Genomic DNA, 22,490 nt, shown 5'->3' on the forward strand with positions numbered 1-22,490 from the left:
AGCTGGCAAGAAACCACTAGAAAAGATCAGGCATAATAAGGTAAAGTATCAATATTACAGCATAGTTGTCAAAGCAGGTCTTTCCACAAAACATAGAACAGATCCTCAGTGGAGGTAGGATCACTGCAGTCTCCCATTATCAGATGAACTGAAGCCAGCTAAATTCCAGGAAGATGCCCACTTACCAGGAGCAAGAACTGCACACGGAATGCTCAAAATTGAGTGGAAGTGAGTTGAAACAGCTAAGGAAATTTAACACATATAAAAGTGAAGTTACTCATATGAGGAAATTATTTTCTTAAACTGGAATTATAATTACTGTTCCCAGGTTGGATACTACCAATAAAGCATGAGAATTTAAGGTCATCTCTTTTAAGAAAATAAGAATATTACCAATAAAGATTTTTAAGATCCATAAAAACATATCAGTCAGAAGTACTGAAGAACAAAAAATATTAGGAAATAGATAACAAACAGAAGTCATCATGATGTGATTAGTATGAGATAGTGGTGTCTTTTAATATGAATGCAGTTCTGATCTCCTTGTTTCTGACAGACCTGAAGAGGGTGAAAGAGAAGCAACAGGGATGGGTGATGTGGTTTTGGGATGACAGTGGTTGGTGGTTGGACTTGATGATTTTGAAGGTCCACTCCAACCTTGATGGTTCCATGAATCTGTGATAGAGATCATCCAATTTACAGACACTTGCATATGGTCTGTGACCACAAAGGGCAGACTACATAGATTAGGACATTCAATTTAGAAGATAGCCATCCATAAAATTATGGGTGGCAAAGTGAGGGTGACTTCTCTTTGTCTGCTCCAACAAAAAAACTAAGAGGCATCAAACAGAAGTAGGAGATGGCAGATTCAGAATGAAACAGAGGAGATGCTGCTTTACACTGTGAAAATGGGGGAGTTTTTGCCACAAACATTGGGTGGGGGTAGTATTTGGAAGCTGGATAATTATCTCCTTGCCATGCATTTACACTTCTCCGGAGGGGTGAACTATTGGCCAGCGTTTTGCAGAAGGCCAATTTGGAAAAAAAAATAAATCTAGAAGTGCACAGGCCACACCATGCAAGGATGATTCTAGTGTTATGTTGTTTCTTTCTCAGCAGTTTCCTAAGTAGTCCCACAGAAGCTTCTCCTGCTAGTATCAGTCATTGCCAGCGTAGGGAGGTGTGTTTGAAAATGTCCATGTTGGCTTCTTGGCTCAAGGTCTGGTCTGTACATGGTCACAAAATTGGGTCCCCCTTAGTGGTCCAGTCAGCACATTTCAAAATGACTAAGTTATTGGTTACTTTGCTATGACAGACCTAAATAGGAAAGGCTCTTGTCAGACACATTGATGTGTTATATTGTCTTGGGCCACAGTAATATCTGCATGATAGGTACTGATGTGCCAGGTACTGACAAAAGCCACTTTGCATTCTTCCTTGTCAGTCCAGTGGGGCAGTTTTTTGTGTGCTAATATATATGTGCATATATATATATATTTATATATACACTTTCCTTTGATTTTATCTTACACTTTTCTTGCAGTAACTCTATTTTTCAGTCCCTGGTTATCAAGGTCAGGGTAATACCTTTGTCTTCTGTCGTATGCTCAGATAATCTGCAGAGTTAGTAGAGTACAATAAGGTTTTGGTTTTGCTTGTGAATTAACTCTGCAAAAATTACTTGGTTGCTTGCATTTTTAGACACAAATTGGGTCCATGGAAATGCAGAAGTCCTTGCATGGGGACAGAGCATGCTTGGTATTGCTGCATGGTGCTGGACTAGAGCAAGTCTTCTGAGCCAGATCAGTCTAAAACCAGAAAGCTACTGAGCCTCTGTGCATCACCTTTTGAAGGCTTTATATTCCAAGAACTTTATCAGCTTGTGTGCGATGTTGCATAACTGCAAAGAGCAAGTCTTAATTGAATGCTGAATATGAGTCACTGAGCCCTTCCAGAAAACATGCAGCTAGCAGCAGCTCATGAGGTTGTAACATTTGCAAAATGTGCAGGCTTTTCCTCCCCACAAATTACCCAAGATTGCCTGCATTTCAATGCTGACTTTAAATCCAGCATGACAACTCATCTCTCTGAGTGGAGGCTAGGATAGATTTACTAGAAACAACAGTCAAGTCTGAAAGAAAACAAACAACCAAACAAAAAAACCCGATAAGAAAACACCGAAGAAACACCAGTGTGGCTTTTTTCACTTGGAGTAAATATGGAAATCCAGCTGCTGATAGTATCATGCTGAAACTGCTCTGCTTCGTCTCTTGAGACCAGCTGGCACTAGGAAGGAGAAGGGTTATAGTTGCTAGAGATCATGTTCTTTGTCATGAGGATAAGGCACTTAATTGCAACTTATGGACCAAATACAGGTATGGGAAGCTATACCTTGTTCTACAGATTGCTACTTTAATGACCACTAGCTGCTATAGCTGTTCTGCCCATGCAAACCCTTTGTCATCAAGAGTTGTGAGTTTGATTGTCCTTCTCTCCTAGAAGAGTCTCTGCTTTTTTTTAGTACATGCAGAAATGCTCTTCCACGTCTAACCTGTAGTCCTTAGGTTTCACCTTTTACATGGGAGTAACATCAGCTGGCTTTAGAATCAAAAAGGATGCTATAAAGTATTCAGGCAAAGAGTTTTTTACCTGGAATTTTGGGAAATGTTTAAAATACACAAAGGAATTATTAGGTTGGGAACATATTCCTGAATTTATTTGGGATAAAAGTCTACCAGAAACGTTTGGAAAATGCCAGCAAAAATGACAGACAATTTTCATTATTTTTTTCCCCCGATACTTAAAAACTAACTTCAATTTGCCAGCTAAGGCAAAATAAAGGTTTTGGCAAATTTTGTGCTTGAGCATTTCAACATCTACTCTCTTGTTATTCTTAGTTTCCTGCCAGGTAAGAGTATAAGAATCATTAATTGTCAGCCACAACTTTTGCTTGATAATGTAGCCTGATTTGGACTCTGACTCCTCTTTTGTATTTCCTCTGAGGAAATAGAGTTGGGAGAGTGTGAAAATGTCAAAGTTCTTTATCCAAATGTATCTAATGCATGTACTCAAGGAGTAGACTCTGCCTTTAAAACAACTATTGAACTTGATTGCTAGTGAGTCTTTATGTAATTGGTGTCCCTTATAAACTACTGATTTTCATTACACATGCTGCCTATAATGACCCTTATACATTATAATAATCCTGTGGCTTATAACACACAATGTTCCGCATTCTTTCTCAGAGATGAGTTAACCTGCCTCTCTCTTCCTTCTGTGGTTTAAAATATTAGTACAGTAAAAACAGGCATCCATTAATTTAATTTGGTACCACCCTGCTGCTACACAGAGAGAGCACAAATGTGGACACGTAGTCCAGAACAAAAAAACCCTATGATCAGCAAGTTCTGTTACTGTTTCTCTTAACAATCAATCCCTGGATTGCCTCCAAACACAGTGTATGCCTACCTGCCTTCAAACTTTGCAGTGGCCCACACACAGGGAGTTTCACAGCAATCAGTTTGGTTTTAAAATCAGCCTAGAGGGATGCCCTCTGCAGTTATCATAGAACTACAGCTCTGGTCCACTGTGGCAGTCAGGATTTAAATTTTCTGTGTTCTCCCTGACTAAGTCTTCAAAAAATACTATAGATAAATGCTCTGGCTTCACAAATGGAGTTGGTGGGATAGCATTTTACCCATGAAGTCCAAGAAACAAGGTGTTGTAGGGCAGTGCTATGGTCTTAAGCCCAGATGAAATGTGAAGCTGCCAAAATACACAATCTGGTGAGAGCTGAAAAGTCCTTATCTCATGGGGAAAAAAATTAAAAAGAGCACTTTATCAAATTCCAGACAGCGCAGCACAAGAGCTGTTTGCAAATGCTGTGCAGTTTATATGGGGAAAAGAAGTATTCTCCAGCTTTGATTAGTCTGATTGTAACCACACCCCACCTCCAAGTGCTGCTTCTGTTTTGTCCCATGGGAGGTGTGAGAGAGCTCACTCTGTAGTTTCAGTTCATTCATGACACTGTGTATGAGGGAAGGCCCTAGACTGGACATACAATTTATCTTCCTCCCTACACTCTTCCCCCACCCCAAATACCCTCTTAAATCACTGCTTTATTGTTTCAAACAACAAGGCTGAACAGGTGAAATTTTAAATAATGATTGAGGATTTTTTTTATTCATTTAAGTTTCAATATCATTACAGAAAATGTTATGGTACAGAGTTGTTTAACATTAGTTTTATTTCTTTGCTCATTTAATTTCCACACGAATGCTGGTAACACTAATATCTGTACAAGATCAGTCTTTGATTTTTTTTAGTTTTTAGTTCTGTACATTTTTAAATGTATTGGTTAAAAAGGCTGTCAGCACTTAAGGAAGCAATTTTTTTGTTTGTTGAAATAAAAGGTATCCAGTTACTGCCCAAGAGTACTGAGCTGGGTGGCTGCCGGGACAAGAGACATCCCTGAATGCGCGGCGAGGTGAGGAAACCTCGGGGCTTCATTGGGTTCCCAGTGCAGCCACTCTGCTTTTGGCACTGTGCACATCAACACGAGATACAAGATAAAGAACAAGCAGAAGCTCTCTGTGAAGCGGTTATGAAGCATACTAATAAGGGAAATCCAAGTGTTGTCTACGCTAGTATAAATAAGCAGACAGCCTTGTTTTAAGAGCGTAAGTAGTTGTATCTTAAAGATGAGAAAAAACACAAGTTCTGCAGGCACCTACTGCTGTCTACTAAAAGCTACCGCTATTAGAACTAGCATTGAACACACAAAGCAATTGCAAGAAAAGGAAAAAGTTGCTTTGATATAATCAGAATAAATTTCTTTGTTAAGATTTGTTTCAAAGTTTTTTTTTTAAAAGGTATTTATTTAAATTCCATTTGAAATATATTTCAAGATGTTGACTATACTGATCAACTTTTATCCAAATCGGAAAAACTAGCTGTGCCGTTGCATATTACAGGATACAGTCAATGATATGTGGACATGCATCAAAGCTTCGCTCTTGCTGGTGACATCATAGCCTTCCAATGACCATGACATCCACCACCTCCCCCTTGTGAAGCTCCACATACTGCTCTGTCTTTGGAGGTAGCATCAACAGTCCATTGGCACTGCGCATACTCATCAGACGACTGCTCATCTGATTCCCTACAGGAGAGAGGCAGAACAATTTCAGTGGAGTCTTCAGTTAGTTCCAAATGCTGCAACATGGTGCAACAAACAAAAGCTGTTATGATGAAAATGTTTATGTGGCTAACTTATTCATGGAGCTGGGATCTTGCTGTTACAAGGTGGATGGAAACAGAGAAAGAACTCTGTGGAGATTTAGTCAGCCTCTCACTGCACTGGTTCTCAAAACCATCAGTCTCGTTGCTGATTGCTTTCCTATCCAGCCTTCCACATTATCTGTACCATGTATCTTGTCCTAGAAAATTGGTAATCCTATCAAAATTACTTTATTTTTCAATTTGTACACCTATTCCAGTTATACAAACACTAAACCCAGCACAGTCTAGAATGTCTTTAATATCCTCTTCTAGAATAAGTTTGATTAACTCTATTCTCTCTGAATAGAATAATTTAGGTTGGAAAAAACCTCCATGATCATTAAGTCCCATCTCTGACAGAACAGCACCATTTCAACTAAACCACAGCACTAAGTGCCATGTCCAGTTGTTTCTTGAACTTTTCCAGGGATGGTGACTCCACCACTTCCCTTGGCAGCCTCTTCCAATGTCCAACAGCCCTTTCAAGAGGAAATTCTTCCAGATGTCCAACCTCAGCCTCCACTAGTGCAGCTTGAGAGCATTTCCTCTTGTCCTGTCACTTGTTGCCACCCCCACTTGGCTACAACTTCCTTTCAGGCGGTTGTAGAGGGTGGTGAGATCTCCCGTGATTCTCCTTTCTCCAGGCTAAACACCCCCAGCCCCCTCAGCCACTCCTCATAGAACTTGCTCTCCAAACCCTTCACCAGTTCACTGCCCCTCTCTGGAAATTCTCCAGCACCTCAATGACTTTCTTGTAATGAGGGGCCCAGAACTGAACTAATATTTCCCTGTGGAGACTCATATATAGTGCTTTTTGTTGAACAATTTCAAAATAAAGTAGCAAAAAGACAGTTGTTTAAGGACCTAAATCTCTTGTAAAAGTGTCACAGTCAGCGTTCTAGCAGTACATAGCTGAACCAGTATTCACAGTACAGTATCTACCGCAACTGCAGCTGAGTATTCAGAAGTATTCCTAGGTGGCAAACATGACTAAGAAGTCTTTAGTCTGCTTTAAGAGAACATCTAGAGCCTCTGCTATCTTTCCTACTTTTCCAGTTCAGCTAAAATCACACTTCTTTTATTTGTATTGCTCCTACCTCTGCCCCAACTTGTGTTTGTTTAGTACATGCACAACAGCAGAAGGAAGCAAATGTGCCTGACTGCAAGTAAGCTTAATGGATATTTTAAAAAAGGAATGTATGCACATATGCAAGCATACACATGTAGTGTGTGTGTATAAGGCAGGCTATTCAAATAAAGGATGTTTTAATGGTTAAATTGACAAGCCATATCAGCACTGCATTTTGTACTAATGTATGTGTATGCATGTGCACAAATGTGTGAGCAAATCAGTCTGCATAAAGTAGGTTCTGTGAGAAAAACGTGCACACTCTTGGTTGTTCACAGACACATCTTTAGGAAGGCAAGGCTGTGTCAGTCTCTGTGACTGGCACTGACCTGTACTCTGTGCCCAAGGTAGTGGTTCTTGGTGATGCCAAGTCAGAATGCACCGATGATATTCTGGGCGGGGGTCCAATTTTACATCACATGATAACTGTAGGATTAAAAAAGAAAGGATGAACATGTCATGCTTTCACATTGCACTAAGACAATGGAATAATATGCTCAGTTGTTTTTCGTTAAAAACAGTCTTTTCAAAAACTCACATTTTGAGGTCAGATGGTGTCTAGTGCAAGATTAAAAGCTGTAGAATGCAGAGACTGCAGTATTTCAGAGACTGCAGTATTTAAGGAAATACAACTGTGAAATTACAATATCAAAGTGTCTGAAGGAGTCTACGTGCATTAAGTGGAATATTCCAAAACTGTTCCTTTACTGAGAGTTTACAGATAGTACTTCTCTAGAAAAAAAAAAAAAAAGCCTGGTCTTTTTGGATTACATTGTATAAAGATAAAAATGGTATTTGCATTCAAAATCCTGCTAGCTCTGACAAAAGGAAAATGGCCAATCTTTGAAATGAAAAGACATACAGGCGATGGCTCATAATGGAAAATACATGCAAAAGTGAAGGTCACTGCAAATTGCTCTCTCTTTTAGAATATTTTAGCTGTAAGATAAAATCTGGATGCTTGAGGAAGGGCAAAAGAGAGACATGGAATAAGCTGTAAGACAAGAGCATAGCCAAGAACACTAAGAAAACTACATAAGTTGATGTATGCCTTGGTACTTTATTTGGATCAAAAACAGAAGAAGAAGACATTATAATGACATGCCTTAAATCTATGTTAAATAGAGTTACATTATCCATGATTTATTAGAAAAGTGAGAAGAGTTTAAGGAATTTATATTGTTTAGGATGGGGATCATGTGGGTTTCTTTTATAAATAACTGAAAAAGAAGCCTTTAAAGTTTGTCTTTTCTATTGCTAATACAGAACTATCCAGCTCTAGATATTTGCAGATTACTCTGCATTTTTTACCATGGGCTAAAACAAATGTATTTTTTGAACAGGAGATTGTCCTTCCTATCTGATTGGCAAATGGCTGCCTCTGCATCTATATGTCTTGCTCCATTAGATGGCAATCTTACTCTAAAAAATTACAGGACTGAATATTACCATTAACAGAGACTGAGAATGTGCCTCTATTTGTGTGAACATCCTTCCACTGCCAGAACTAGTCTAGGGCTCAGACTCCACAAACACAACAGCCTTTCAGAGCCCAGAGACATGTGCTTCAACATTTTGAGAGAATTTTTAACTAGAGGATAAGCTTCTTACCCTGGCTTTGATGATGGTGGGCCGAGGATCCAGGATACCCTGCATTTTCCTCAGTGCAGGAACAACAAAGAGATTGCAGGTGACAACAGCTGACACAGGATTGCCTGTAGGACAAAGAACAGTCGGTGGTGATGCTCTCTTGGTTTACTCTGAAATGCTGAAAGTGAACTTATGTTTCATAGCAATTCTATTTTAAAGGACTCTACAGAGCTTTCCATGCTATGTACTGCATACAGTACAGACTGCAGAGGTGTGTGGCAAGGGGCATGTTCCAGTCCACCTGTCAAGCTACACTCGGGATGATGTGTGCTGAAGTCCTGCTCCGACCAGAACTGCCCCATGTTCCTCAGGCCCCACCATCTGCCTCTGTTCTTCTGCTACCTTTGTCCTATACCTACATTTGTCTGGGGCTGGAGCAGAGTTAATTGTGCATAGTTGTTGGCTCTACCCTCACAGGGCTCTTTATTCATGACTAATGGTTCCCAGACACCAAGGGAAGAATAACTTTCAATTCCCTAACAGAGTAGCAAAATGCTTTAGGACAAATTCTAAGGAGAATTCTACTGATTTATATGTTTTCTGTTGAGTCACAAAAGAGGTGTATGACCACCTGTCAAAATCACTGTCTTACATATCTGGACTTCTCTAGACAACAAATGAAAAATAAATACTGTGATTAGATGGATGCTCCACTGATCTCTCCCCTGTAAGAAAATGTACTGCAGCAACTAGAGCAAGAGGGGTAGAAGCACTAGAGATACATCTGAAAACCACCAGCTTATCAAGCAATCAAGGATGGCTTGTGTAGTCAAAATTCATGGAAAGCCAGAGCAATAAGAATAAAATAAATTCCTCCTCATTCAGAAGGACAGAAATCCATAAGGAAATCTTTATTCTAAACAAGTGCTTTCCCAGGGCACACAGCCAGCAGCAGTGCAGCCATGCTGCCCTCTTTTGGTTCTACAGCATGAGCATGATAAACAAAAATATTCCGTGACATGTTCCTTGGCATTCCCTCATTTTTGTCTCCATTTTCAGTATGTCAGAGTGGATGCATTGACTTACACCCACAGGATATTTATGGTGAAGGTGCAGGGAGCTGTAGGAAAAAACACCCTTGTGAAAAATGTAAGGAAATTGTTGGATGGAAAAAATCCTAAGACCTGTACCAGAAAATTCTGAGGACAAGGACAAAAAAGAACTCCTTAGCACATCCTGTAAGTCCATATCTTCTGGAAATTTCTGAGAAAATCTTACAGGTACCTTCCTTAGGGGCAAACACCAGGCACAGGTGCTGTGAAGTGTCTATTCTGTTTCATGTCTGTCATCTATGCACAGCAACAAAAGTAATCCACAAATCTTACCTGGAAGCGCAAAGATTATTTTTCTTACACCGTCAATATCCAGAGTTGCAAAAGTTGTTGGCAGGCTATGGAAAAATAAAGTTATTTAATATCTGCATTAGAATTTGTCTGAACATTATTGTATTATTTAAAACATTTGCAAAAGAAAATGAAACAGAACAGGACATCTCTCTCTCAGCAGTTCATCAGAGCCTGCTGGTTATTCCATACTGGAGGTATAATCCTCTCTTTATGGTGGCAGAATAATTTTTCTTGATATTCAACTCTGAAGCTTTAATTTGGAGAGGAAATATCTAAAAGGAAATGAACTAGTAATCAAAAATCAAAATCTTGTCTTCATGCTAGAAGCCAATTAACAATGAAGTAATACTGGAATTATGCAATTACAGAGCTGTGTTTGTTTTTCATATAAGGGTTTCTAATTTTTTATAACACTGGTGACTCTAATTCTCTTACTCCAGGTCTCTACAACAGTACTACAAGGAAGCAATATTTCTGAGCAGCTAGTCAGATGAACAAATTCAGATACCACAGGCAGAGCTGCAGCCAGGTGACACCCAGGTCTATCAATGAAGAGCTCTCTCTGCCTTACAGAGCTGCTCAGTGATTTTGGTGACTTGCTGTGAGGGCTATTACCTTTACAAAAACAGGACAGTAATGTGACAGCTCAAGAATAATGCGGCTGGCAAAGACAAGGGACTTATCCATGAAAAAAGAATTTTATGTTAGTATAATCCTTTCAAACATTAGCAATTATACCATAGGAGCAGTAATTAGGCTGGTTTCCTTGGCTTTATCTTGAGCTGACCACTACCACCTGGTCAGCAGGTGACAGTTTACAACTTTGAAGTTTTGCTGCACTTTGATCATTATCACCTACTTTTGTATCTGTTAAGAGCCATCAATATTCTAGTTTACCAGGGCAAGTTAGTGTCTGACATTCCTGCTTTAAAATGCCTCTAACATGATGGGAAACTACGTGCCAGACCTCCAACTGTTATAACCAGTGCACAAACCAATGGACAAAAAATTGAATTGCTAATTCATATTTACTGGAAACTCTGAATTCTTGTATGACACTTCAGCACCATCATTGGTAGAATCTTCCAGTACTTCCTTCTGTCACTGCAGCTAGACAAGATAACCTTACAGGAGCTCAGCAACTTTCAGACCAAGTGGTGCGACGGTAAATCCCAAGGACCACCCTGCACTCATGAAGCACCTCAAATACAGGCATACAACAAATTCTGACTTCACTCTTTTTATTCTTCACTCTCTTTGAATTTACTCAAGGGATTTTTTTCCCAATACAGTAACCACAACCTACAATCTGTTAAGATGCAGTTAATAAAACCCAAGATACAATATTTTCTATTGCACTACAGCTAATGAAAAAGAGAGTGCTTACATTCTCAGTAACAACTGATGAGCAAATGTTTTGGTAGCAATAAGAAATACTTTTCTTGTGACATAAATTGAAAAGGGACATTTAAGGGAAAAAAACCATTTTCCCAGCTAGTTATTAAAAGTTCCTTGCTGCAGGTCTACAGAGGACTCACCAGGAGAAAAAAATTATGTTTGCTTACAAGTAAGCCAGAACCAGAATTTAATACTCTGAATTCTGTAAATCAAGTTTGTCCATTTTAGTCAGCAGCAGAGATAGAGTGCAGATTCTGCTTCTGGGACTTCCCTACATCAGTTGTAGCAGTATGACAGAAGCAGTGAGCAGTTTCCATGCCTGGGCTACATCCACCATGGGAAGAAACAAGATTTTAGCCTCACTCATTCCTTATGTGGAAAGGAGGTGGTGGTAGGAGCAGCACAAGCACCAAGCCCACACGCAGATCTTTATCAGACTGTATGCAGAGACAGTGAAAGTATTTGTCTGTTTTCACAGCAAACACCCACTTGCAGCTCTGCTCCGTGACAACAGTTCTGGGCTAGAGGGAATCATTCTGCAAAGCTGTGCTCGATCCTGTGCAGCTGGACCATTCCAACCCAGCTTGCAAACAAACTGCCTTCCCTAGGGAGTGAGGCAGAGGTGCAGACATCTTTCTGCTCTTGCACTGTGGAGAAAAGGGAACTCTCTGTTTTCAATATGTGTGATTTTCATTCTCTCTGCAGAGCACTTTCAGACTCACTGATGAGCAGTGCTACAGCATAGAAAAGCAACGCTGAAACAGTTTTGTGAGGCAAACTAAACATATAAAGGACTCAGCTAACTTAAAAATTACTATGCTCAATATGCCAATTAGACAAAGCTTTGTAAATTAGCTATCATTCCACCTCTCAAGGAACTGCTTGTAGGAATATAATTAATGCAAATTTTGAAGTGAAATGAGATACTCTTTAAGCAAACTGTCCATTTAATGTCCTTATATTTCCTGGTTATTTCATGGTAATGTCAGTGTGAGCTCTGTGATTGCACTGAAGGCTGTGGCAATGTTTATATCATGCTGGTTTCCCACCAGTCCCCAAACCTGATTTGCAACAGTTATCAGAGAAATATCTCTTACTGATAAAAAATAATCTCCCTGTTCCAGTTAATTTCACCCATAAAGATGATGACTAATCTGAAGAGCACTGATTTTGCTGCTTTTCCCACATATATCTGTCCTGTGGTTTACAGTATATTTGGAAAAGTGAAATCTACTGAAGCACTTCACTAGGATATTTGGCCCAATGCCAATTTAGCCTCCATCTAGGCTGCCTAAGCAGAAAGATTTCTTACCCAGGTTTCATAAAAACTCTGCCAAAGTGAATCTGTGCATGAAGATCAATATCCAGCACCTGTTTAAGATAGTCCTGTTTAATTAAAAAAAGAATAAAATTAAGTAACATCAAAGTGGCTTTACATCATCTAAGCATTCAAAGCAATTAATTAATATCAAGTGAAGATGAAAATTTGCATATCCTGAAAGTGCTACAGCCCAGTAGGGAATTTTCATCATTTGAAAGTGTTTTGAAAAAGAAAAAGTAAAGAACAGACTCATTTAGGTGCCAAACCTGACTCCATGAGGACATATATTTCCTTAAAATTCATCTGCAGCATCAGAATCTTAGAGCACTCCACAAATACCTACTACTAAAACATTCTCTATGACAAAGATGGAAAAAACCCTTCACGATTCAAAGCTAAGACTTTAAATTATCCAGTTATTTAAATTTTGCCATAGAAGCTATCAGTTGTAGATTTAGAGATCGCCTACTACTTTTGAAATCAATACTGTAGAAATCATAGTTTTCCAGGATACTGTAATTATTGTAATTTCTTGGGTCTAATGGTCTAATTCACAGTGCTTGGGTTTAACATTCCTTAGAAAAAAAAACTGGGTGGCTTGTGAATGAGTTCAAGCTAAAAGATTTTGCATAAACATGACTGATCCAGTTATTAAAACAAATGGAATTACTGGTTTAATCTTTATTGATAATTGTTGTGCCTAAAGATGTAGTACCCTATCTGTTGTGTTTAGTGACGCTAAAGAGGCAGGCCATAGCAGTCATTTGTGAAGACAGATGGGTTTCACTAGCAATCAGCAATCAGAAACTAGTAAATCACAAGTAAATCAGAAAATCCCTGGCAGTGAGCCCTTTTTTTGTGCATGTGTATGTTCAAGTACTTGGAAAGCAGCAACTCATTTCAGCCAGGTGTTAACTCACAATTATTAATTGCATTAACCCTGCTTTTACTTTCTATTTACTATTTGGATGTTCACAGCTATTTCATTAAAACTGTAGAAAGCTCAGTATCAGAGGGCAGACCATCAGTGGAATGTAGAGCCTACTGACTTTAGGCTGTTGTCCCAAGTTCACACTGGGGAGAAATGAGCCAAAATCTGAATGTCTGTAAAACCACTCAGCAGCTCAGCCAATTCTTAGTGTTACTGTGTCTGCACTATGTTGCCACATTCCCAATTTAAAGACCAGTACTTGTCCTTGATTATTTTTCTAGGCATACTGGAGACAATGGGAATAACTGAAAGTTATTTGCACTGGTTTAATTAATTATCCATTTTCATGATGTATCCAGTGATATGATTTCTACTCAGAAAAGTAAACAGAACCAGCACTCATGTTTCCCACCTCCTAATGACAGTCTTTAGTATCTGTTAGTTATAAAAGATGTTTATTTTACCTGCCAAACTCACAGATTCAGCCTGGGATCAAAAAGTAATTTGAGTTTTCCTTCGCATAAGTCATGATTAATAAATGTCCTGCAGGTTCATCTATGCCCCACCAGCATCTGTGTATCCCTATTTTCTTTGATGATTTTGGCACAGGGATAATCAACAGGAACTCAATCAACAATTCTGTTAATGATTCAAAAGGCAAATATATCAGCTCACTGGGTCTCATAAGTACTGTCTGTAGGACTATCAAATGTAGGTGCAAGATGTGATAAAACTATTTTTGTAACAGATAGAGCTTTGGCACATTCAGGAAACAGATGTGCCGAGTAAAAAAATGCTATTTATATACTTAGGTTGCTTTTCAAAGTACTTTCAAAGTACCTCAATGCTATCTACATTTTACCTGCTCTAAAAATAAACTCTACTGTCTTCATGTGCTATTAACCCAGCACCTTCCTCATCTACATAAATCATTCCTTAAATAAAAACACATTTGTAAATCCCTCACATCAAGAATTAAAAGCTTCTCTGTTGTACTATGTCAACTACAGTACAGAAACAAGAGCAAATGGAATGAGCTTTGAAGACTATTTTCTTCAGTGATTTACTTGTAAGTGTTCCAATAAAAGTAAGGTTCATTTTCAATAAACATTAATACAAAGGAAGTAGCTTGAATGGCAGACTCTGGTTTGAAATTCTTACGTATATTGTAGGAAGCCAAACTTAAATTTTGCATACCTTTTCCCCCATAGATACACCTCCTGATGTAATGATCACATCAGCACGGCTGATACCCTCATTCAGTGCATTCAGTAAATCATCTGGGCTACAGGAAAAAACAGGGAAGCAGATTAGTGGCATGGAATTATCATGACTTGTAATATAAGTCTGTGTGCACACATACAGGTGCATAAACACACTTGTTTTAAGAGAATAATAAAAGCTCTTTTCCTTCTTAAGATTCCACACTGTTCAATTCTAGTCAAGAACTGCAATCTCATTAAGGGAACACCACACTGTTTGGCACCTTTCTGTCTAAAGTTTGCAACAGAATCAGTGGGATACTTTAGACTGGGACTGAAGAATGCTATTACAAGTGTCTAAGAGTATGCAATTGGAACAATAGGTAGTAATACAAATTGTGACTTAGATGAACGGACAGGGATATATAAAGGCACCTGACACATGAACATTACTGACCACCAAGCAGGCTGCAGTACTACCTGTCTACCTTATCTGGTGTGTGCAAAAATGGGGATGAGGCTCCACTTCAAACTTTGATCAGTGAAGAGAGGAAGTAAATCCTTTGTTTCTCTTCTCTGTTAGGGGGCTCTGCAGCAAAGCCACCTGTAAATATCCATTTCAGCTTGCAAAAACACAATCCATGCTGTTAAAAGGTCTATTCACCTTCATGAGAAACAGTGTAATGGGGGCTATGATATTCTTCTGTACAGAGTATAACTGTGAAGGAAATTGGTGTCTTCTTTTCTTTCCATTTTAGATCTAAACTGGAAACTTTGATATGAGAATTAGATATTTAAGAGCAGTACTGATGCTAATACAGAGCTTCAAGGCATGCAGTGGAGAAACTCAGTAATACAACTCACACAGGTCCAAAGGAATCAAAACCAATTTCCAATATATTAAATTCATGCTTTGCATTTAACATTTGTGAACTGACCAGAAGCTGACCGCTTGCTATGACTGTATGTATTGCTTCTTCAACAGTATGTTTTCAGTTCAGTGATCCTGAAAGCTTTTCATGGCTGGTCCTACTTACAATGCCATCGAAAGAATGGGCGATTATACTAGTGACTGTATGAAGGCCTTCACCTGGAATATAGCACCTCAGGTAAATACCATGCTACAAAATGCCATTGTGGGTGGTGAATGCAGGCTGAAAATGGCATGAGGGCTATCCTTTGAGAGCTTGGGCTGTATTTCATCCAAAAGTAGAACTACAGCAGTGATTTTGGCGTTTGAGCTGAAAACACAAAAATTAGGTATATTATGCAAGTTCTAGTTGACCTTTCAGAGACTAGCAGAAACTCTGTGTTTCCAAATGTCTCAGAAAGAAAAATCCTTTCCTCTGAGCATCCTTTCTTTGCCCATGGTTCAGTGAAATATAAGCAGCAGTTAGCATGACGTGCTGCAGTGTGCACTACAATTTATGTGGTGCAAGAATGAGCGCGCTCCCTCACTGAGTAAATAGCTCAGTGCAACCTTGCACATGCCTCATCTCACCAGAAAGCCCTCCGGTGTCCTCTACCCTGGTTATGCCTCACAGGCAGAAAGGCTCATGACTCTTTCTCCACAATGTCCAGTGACTGAAGCACCATGTTCTCAGGCATCACAGGGCAGTCATCCTGCACAACTTTATTACCTATGTTGGGTTACACCCCTCTCTAGGGTCAGATTGCTTTTCAAGAGGCAGGCAACAAGATACAGCAGAAAGAAGGGCAGATTGCTGTAGACTGCAGTCAATAGGACAGAATTATACACTACTCCTTTTTTAAAGGAAACAGTGGCTGCAGTGTTGTGGCATGCCATCATGACTATGGTTTAGGGTACTGGGTACCTTGGATATTCTTAATGGCCTACAAAGAACACCTAAACTGTTTTCTTTGGGGGAAAATAAATGGGCTCAAGCAAAACCATCTCCTTTGTTCTTTAGGAAACTGAGACATTTTATCAGCTCCCCCTTCTGAAATCTCAGGATCATTTTCTCCAAAACCCAGCACAAGTCTTCACTAGTCACTGAAGGAAGTAGAAAGAAGCAATTCTGCTGTTGGCTACTTCTTCAAAACCAATTGTCTCATACTGAGCCTCTAAGTAGTATCTGTATGTAACAAGATATTATTTAAGATTATGATAGAGTTTGTAATAGGAAAACTGTCTCAAGATCTAAGTATCCCTTAATCCTTGCCAGTGAGGCTGCTTGGAATGCAGCAAGGAATACATATTCATTACATAGGTCGATATTGGCATTCCTGAGGCTCAGCAGTCAGACATATGCCACTATCAGCAGCCCAAGACTGCTTTCAGTACTTTTTTCTCATTAGGTTGTGATGGAGCTGAGGACCTTATCTTGAACTTGCTCCAGGCTGTTTCATTTTATCTTGTTTAATTATTTAAAAGTTATTCATAGGTAGCAAGTCTACCTGTCTGGGGGCATGCTAATTCTGGAAAATGAAGTGGGCTTGCTTTCAGTTGTGGTTTGAGAATAATGGAAAGAACAGTAAAAAGCAAACAAGTATATATTTAATTGTCATTAAAGTTAAATAGAATGGAAATGCAGCTACTTACATATGAAAAAATATGTATTTGTATATCTATTAAATCACTTAACAAAGGAAAAAATCAATAAACCCCCTTCCCCCTCCAAATAAGCCTAAACTCAAACCCGGTGAGGACTCAATTCACGTCTTTTCTTATGAGGACAGCATACCACTGGACTAGTTAATCATTCAGGTCTTCACTATTTTAAAATTCTTTTCTTTACCATCTGAATAGTGCAAGGCATTAAAAAATTCTACCACTAAGACTTATCCAGGCAATAGCACTGCATGTCGTCTTCAACATAGTTACAGAATGAATTTAATTATTTCTAAAGGAAAGAGGTGACAGAAATTTTGTTGCAATAAACTTACTAATTATGTTAGTTTGGTTTTCATTTTGAAAAAAGGTGAAGGAATTTCCTCCCTTGCTGTTGCAGAAAATGTCTCTTTTTGGACATTTTTGGCAGACTTCTTTTTGTCACTCAGGTCTGTTTAACTTTTTGTTGTACTTAAGGCTAGTAGTTCCATGACTCTGCAATTAGCACCAAACACTCCTTACAGGAGTCCCCTGTGGCAGTCTTCAATCAACACTGTGAACATTTCCCTCGCCTTTAGTGGATTTAATGCGGAGAGTTATTACTCAAATTGCATATTAACACTGAGTTGATATAATCAGGTAACAAGATACTACTTCTTGTTTCATTTGTTGTGTAACAGTGAGCAGCTGGTCCTTTAGATTGAAAAAGGAAATAAAAGGAAAGGGAATAAATAATGAAAACTATTAGGTTCTGAAAGAATAGACAAGATGACTTTGGCATCTGAGCATAGCACGACAAGATTGTTTTAAAAGGCAGGTGACAAATCGCCATGAAGCTGAGAAGTAACACTCACTGTCTGAGCAGGTACAAATCAGAAGCTATATTCTGAAGCAGGGCAGGATACTGGATTAGCTAGATTAATGGTCTAATTTACCACAATAAATCCTTTAAAATATCTTGTCAAAGTGCTATTCTTGGATTTTTTTTCCCCTTCAAAGACAGAACTGTAACAGGTGCTCAAATATAATGGTGAATACCTTAATCAATGTAAAGTAGATTTTGATGGAAAGTCTAATTTCCAGATGGCAAAATTACTCTGTTTCATTTGGTGATTTTCAAAGTCAAAGTCAGAGTGACATTGTGCACAAAAAGTGAATGTGCTTTTCTAACATGCTGGAACTTATTAAAAAAGTTATACTCAGATGTGTTTCAGATCACATCTGATCATCTTTTGTTAATACCTTGAAGAAAATTTGTTATTTAAGGACTGCATACAGTTTATGAAATTATTCACATACATAAATAAGGAACAAATCCAAACTTTCTCTCAACACCTGGAGCAGATTGTGTCTGCATAAATATTATGTGTATTGTACATACATTTTTGAAGCTGCATAGTAATTTGCATAAAGAGTGCATGTATTTTTAACTATATCTTTATATTCTCTGCTAATTTTGTCAGTCTGATAAACAGAGTATCTACTGTAGTATCCCAGTTTCCTGATCCTTCTTGTTCAGTTTTGTGGAACAGAAGGAGCAGTACAATCTGGAAATTGGTTGGAGGGTAACCATTGTACAATGGCAGCAGCAAGCATCCAGTAAGCAGATGTGTGACATTGCAGCTGACACTTGCTTTCATTGATTTGAAGAGAGGACTTGCAGGATGGCAGTACAGCAGGAACACCTTCTGGATTCATGAAAAATTCTGGTTATCAAAGTTAGTTTGTGGAAAACTTATTCAACACTTGAGCTGTCAAGTGAGCTGTCTTTGAACGGAAAAGATATACAAGAAAGCTTAAGAGCTTGAACAAGAAAATGATGCAAGCCTCATTAAAATAGACATCAGGCATGTAAATTTTCTCCTTTCCACTCTCAAAAGAAACAGCAACATTATAGTCAAGACCAAAGAATTCTCTGTGTTTTAAGTGCCAGTTTGAAGTACCCTAAATTACAGTGTAATTTTCTCTTTCACATAGAAATCAACACATGTTAATTCACTTTTGTTGATCCTATTGTTGTGCTTCACTGTCATTAATTATCAATCTGTCTGCTTTTTCTGTGATACAACCCCAACAGCAGCAGTTTGATACATGCAATTAAACTGCTCAGTTTTATAATTTGATATAGAAAACAAATAACAGCAAATGTTCCAAAAATCACCTACCACTCTGCAGCAAAACTAAGATCCCGGTTAAAATGGGGCTAGAACCTTTAGTTAGGACTGACTTATCAAGCCATTGTCACAGTACAAAACCCATAGTTCATTGCTGATTTCCAGGATCACTTCCACCACAGGAGTTCTTTGCCACAGGAGTGTCGCTCATCCAATGTAACCTCATTACCTGACAGTCACTTCCAGTCCTCGCTGCCCATTGCCAAATCCAGCTGCTACTATTGGGTGACTAACAGAAACACTCGTGGCTCTTGTATTCCTCTATGCAGCAGCCTGGGTTTTTATAAACCCAGGTCTTCTGGTAACCTGTACTTGCAAAATGTGCATGCACCATCACAGTCAGCACCTTGAACGTGTGTGCTTTACAGAGATACTGGACACAGATACAGAAAGATACATGCACCATGATGCACCAGATGCATGCACAAGTGTCTATTGTGAGTTCAAAAGCAGAGCTGGCCAACCTTTCTTGCCTACTGTTTTACTTTATTTGAAAGTATCTCAAGTATTTCAGTTATATGCTGAAAGACATGTTTCTTCAAAAATTCTGAGGAGCTACAGATTCCTGGACACACAGTGAAAACAGAAGTGCTAAGCAGTGATCCTACACAATCACACTAGAGACCAAAGTAGTCCAGCTGCTCTCTAAACTACAGTAGTTGACTGTAAACTTCAACTGGAGGTGCCCTGAGCTTAGCACATTCTGGATATGTTCCCACAAACTGGCAACAGTGGTTTGTACTACTTTTGCATCTCAGGAAGTCTCTTACCTGCTGAAGAGATGTTCCAGAAGAACATGTTTAACTGAGGTACAAAGACCTGCTAGAAATTCCCCTTGCATGCAAAGATCCCAGTCAAACTTCTAGTTCTGCCTCCAAAATAGTAAAGAATTTGCCAAATTAAGATTTTCATCAAATAACCAACAGACTACTTGTTGTACTCACAGATCTTATCAAGCTCAATGACATTTTTTCTTGAGGAAAGATGGGCTATGGATTTGATCCTTTAAGATTAACTTTCATTCTTTAACTGCTCATTCAGCTGAGGTGACAGATTTCAAAATGAATAGATGACTGCAGTGAGGCATAAGGACAGAGTCTGTCACCCACTTCTCACCTCATGACCAAGAGGAGTATTTTGCATATCAGTAATTTGCAGGATGCAGAATGGTGCATAGATGCCATTATTTTTAGCCAACTAAAATCCACCTTCTGTAGAATATAATATTGAATGCAAATCAATGAATACATTTCACTGAATGCAATTCAGTGAACGAATATTTGATGGTAATAGGAATTCTGTGTTTTGACTAGTATGGTTTTTGAAAACAGAAGCAAATCTGATTTTGATGGTGTATGTAGTAACATATGGACATACTTCTGAAACTGTATTTGTTTCAAAATTCTCAAGTGTATTTCATCATGTTCTCATAATGTATCTTCCTTTTACCTTCTGTGGTATTTCCCTGGATCACTCTGAACAGATGCAATATGTTTTCCCTAGGAAAATAGGCCAGCTTGTGAGGAGAGCTGGAATAATTACAGCAGCTTTTGGCTTGTTCAACATAACTATATAAGTTTTGTCTATTTGACAGCAATATTAAAGAATATGTCTTTGGTAATTTTTGCTGTTCCTTTAATTGCTGCTGCAAATATAAATGTTATTTTGCAGAGTATTCTTTTTCATGTTACATTTATGAACTTGTAGGGATTTTGATTAGAAGCCTTAAATTAGAGGACTTCAACTTTTTTGCTGAGGTAACTATGAGAGCTGTCTAATGCCTTCAGTGTTTTTTTCTATATCAGGATGCTAACAGATTTTCCTCCACTATTTCCTTGACCTGCTTCAGAAGACTCCCACTCATATATATGCCAGAATGACAAAAGATCAGACAGGTCAGAAAAACAGATAACTAAGGGAGTGCTACAGGAACAAGTCTCATGCATAGAAGCCAGGTGCTCATGTACTACAGGCCCATTCCTGCATGAAGAGTCCTCCATCACATCCTTGTCTGCTGCTTGTGTACATTCAGCTGCAAGCATTTCAGAGTGAATTGTGATTTTTTCCATAAATGCTAAAAGAACAGGACCAAAGCTTTGATAACAGCTGTCTTCAGGTGCTGTGCCATTGTACTGACTCGTGAGCACTTAATTCAGTCTAAATCTAGTACAGTGTGTGTCCTCTGAGTCAGAAGCAGCCTGAGAACTGCTGGTTTCCACTAATTAAAAAACTATCCCTGGCTATTTTTGCTGGCTGAAGATAATGAACCTTATCACTACACTTACCAGAAATCCATTAGTTTTTCTAAGAAAGTGGATGGGATTACACAGGTAAAGATTTTTATTTTATCTTCCTTCTTACAAAGGAAGTGAGTCAATATGGATTCACTGAAAAGTTTTCACTTTTGGAGCAGAAAATATTCAACAGTTGTAGCTGGGTTGAAATAATAGTGACTTAAGATTACATTACACAATATAATAATCAGTGCATTGCATTGGTAAAGATGTCAGTGCATTGGTGAGTCTGAAGGGCAACTGTGGATCTGCAATTATTTCAATGAGAGCACTCATGAAATGAGAATTGGCTTATACTGACACAACTGAAAGTAAAATATATGATGGATGTAATTAGTGCCAGTTGTTTACATATATCAAATAATATCACCAAATCTAACACAGTGAAATGGCATTGTAATCACAGAATTTCTTACCTTTTCATTTTACTTTAGCTTCAACTGTAAGAGTCAATTTTAAATACATTTAAAGGGAATTTAAAGTGATTTCATTCCCCCTGTAACTGGTGTAATTGCTATTTATCTACAGTATGGATGTCTCTAGGACAGGTAGAAATGCAGTCCCCAAAAGCAATGCCTCAAAATGAAGGCTTTCTCTAGGAAGCACCACCCTTTATAGAATCATAACTTAATCACTTGGGAAAATGTCTCCAGAACACAAATGATTTGGAAGCCACAGGTTAGAGACAATATAAAAAGACCTTTAAAAATTCTCTGTCATCAGCTGTGTCCTAAAACAAACAGTTATTTTTTAGAAAATATCAAATGAAATATGGCATCGAATTTTGTTTACTAAAAAAAAATACAAATTCCCCATGAAGAGTAAGCTACAGTGTTAGAAATAACTTCATTTGTCTTACAATACCGGACCATATTCCTTTAAGCACAAAGATGTTATTAACAGAACAAAATGCCCATTGCCTTTTCTCCTGCTCTGGAAGCAGAAGAATTTTTTATTGCTCATGCTTTGCGTAGGAAGACTTATTCTAGAGGCTGTTTTTTGTTGGTGCTTTCCCTCACACTGCTTAGAAGAGACTAAAGGCTCATTTAATGTTTTATGCAGTAGCAATGAGGTGTGACCTGACTTGTATGAGGAATTCCAAGTCCATCACCTGCTGGTAGATTTAATCTTTTAAGCAATTTCAGATAAAGCAGATAGTCTGTATCACAGTCTTCACTTTAATTTAAAAT

The 22,490-nt window shown here is 38.5% G+C and overlaps 1 protein-coding gene across 2 annotated transcripts in view; it reads right to left on the bottom strand.

Moving 5' to 3' along the window:
- Positions 1 to 4,156: 4,156 nt before the first annotated feature.
- Positions 4,157 to 22,490, bottom strand: part of GPHN (gephyrin) — a 270,642-nt gene continuing 252,308 nt past the window's right edge. For both annotated transcript variants that reach the window (XM_041396794.1, XM_041396784.1), the window contains 6 exons: positions 14,256 to 14,343; positions 12,119 to 12,192; positions 9,388 to 9,452; positions 8,024 to 8,127; positions 6,742 to 6,838; positions 4,157 to 5,164 (listed from right to left, as the gene is read on the bottom strand). In XM_041396794.1, the coding sequence (XP_041252728.1) occupies positions 5,031 to 5,164; positions 6,742 to 6,838; positions 8,024 to 8,127; positions 9,388 to 9,452; positions 12,119 to 12,192; positions 14,256 to 14,343 (562 nt within the window). In that variant the 3' untranslated portion in view covers positions 4,157 to 5,030. The remainder of the gene's footprint in view (positions 5,165 to 6,741; positions 6,839 to 8,023; positions 8,128 to 9,387; positions 9,453 to 12,118; positions 12,193 to 14,255; positions 14,344 to 22,490) is intronic.

The sequence above is a fragment of the Onychostruthus taczanowskii genome, unplaced genomic scaffold (assembly GCF_017590055.1).
Source record: "Onychostruthus taczanowskii isolate IOZ18803 unplaced genomic scaffold, ASM1759005v1 scaffold1, whole genome shotgun sequence".
NCBI classification, from domain to species: domain Eukaryota; kingdom Metazoa; phylum Chordata; class Aves; order Passeriformes; family Passeridae; genus Onychostruthus; species Onychostruthus taczanowskii.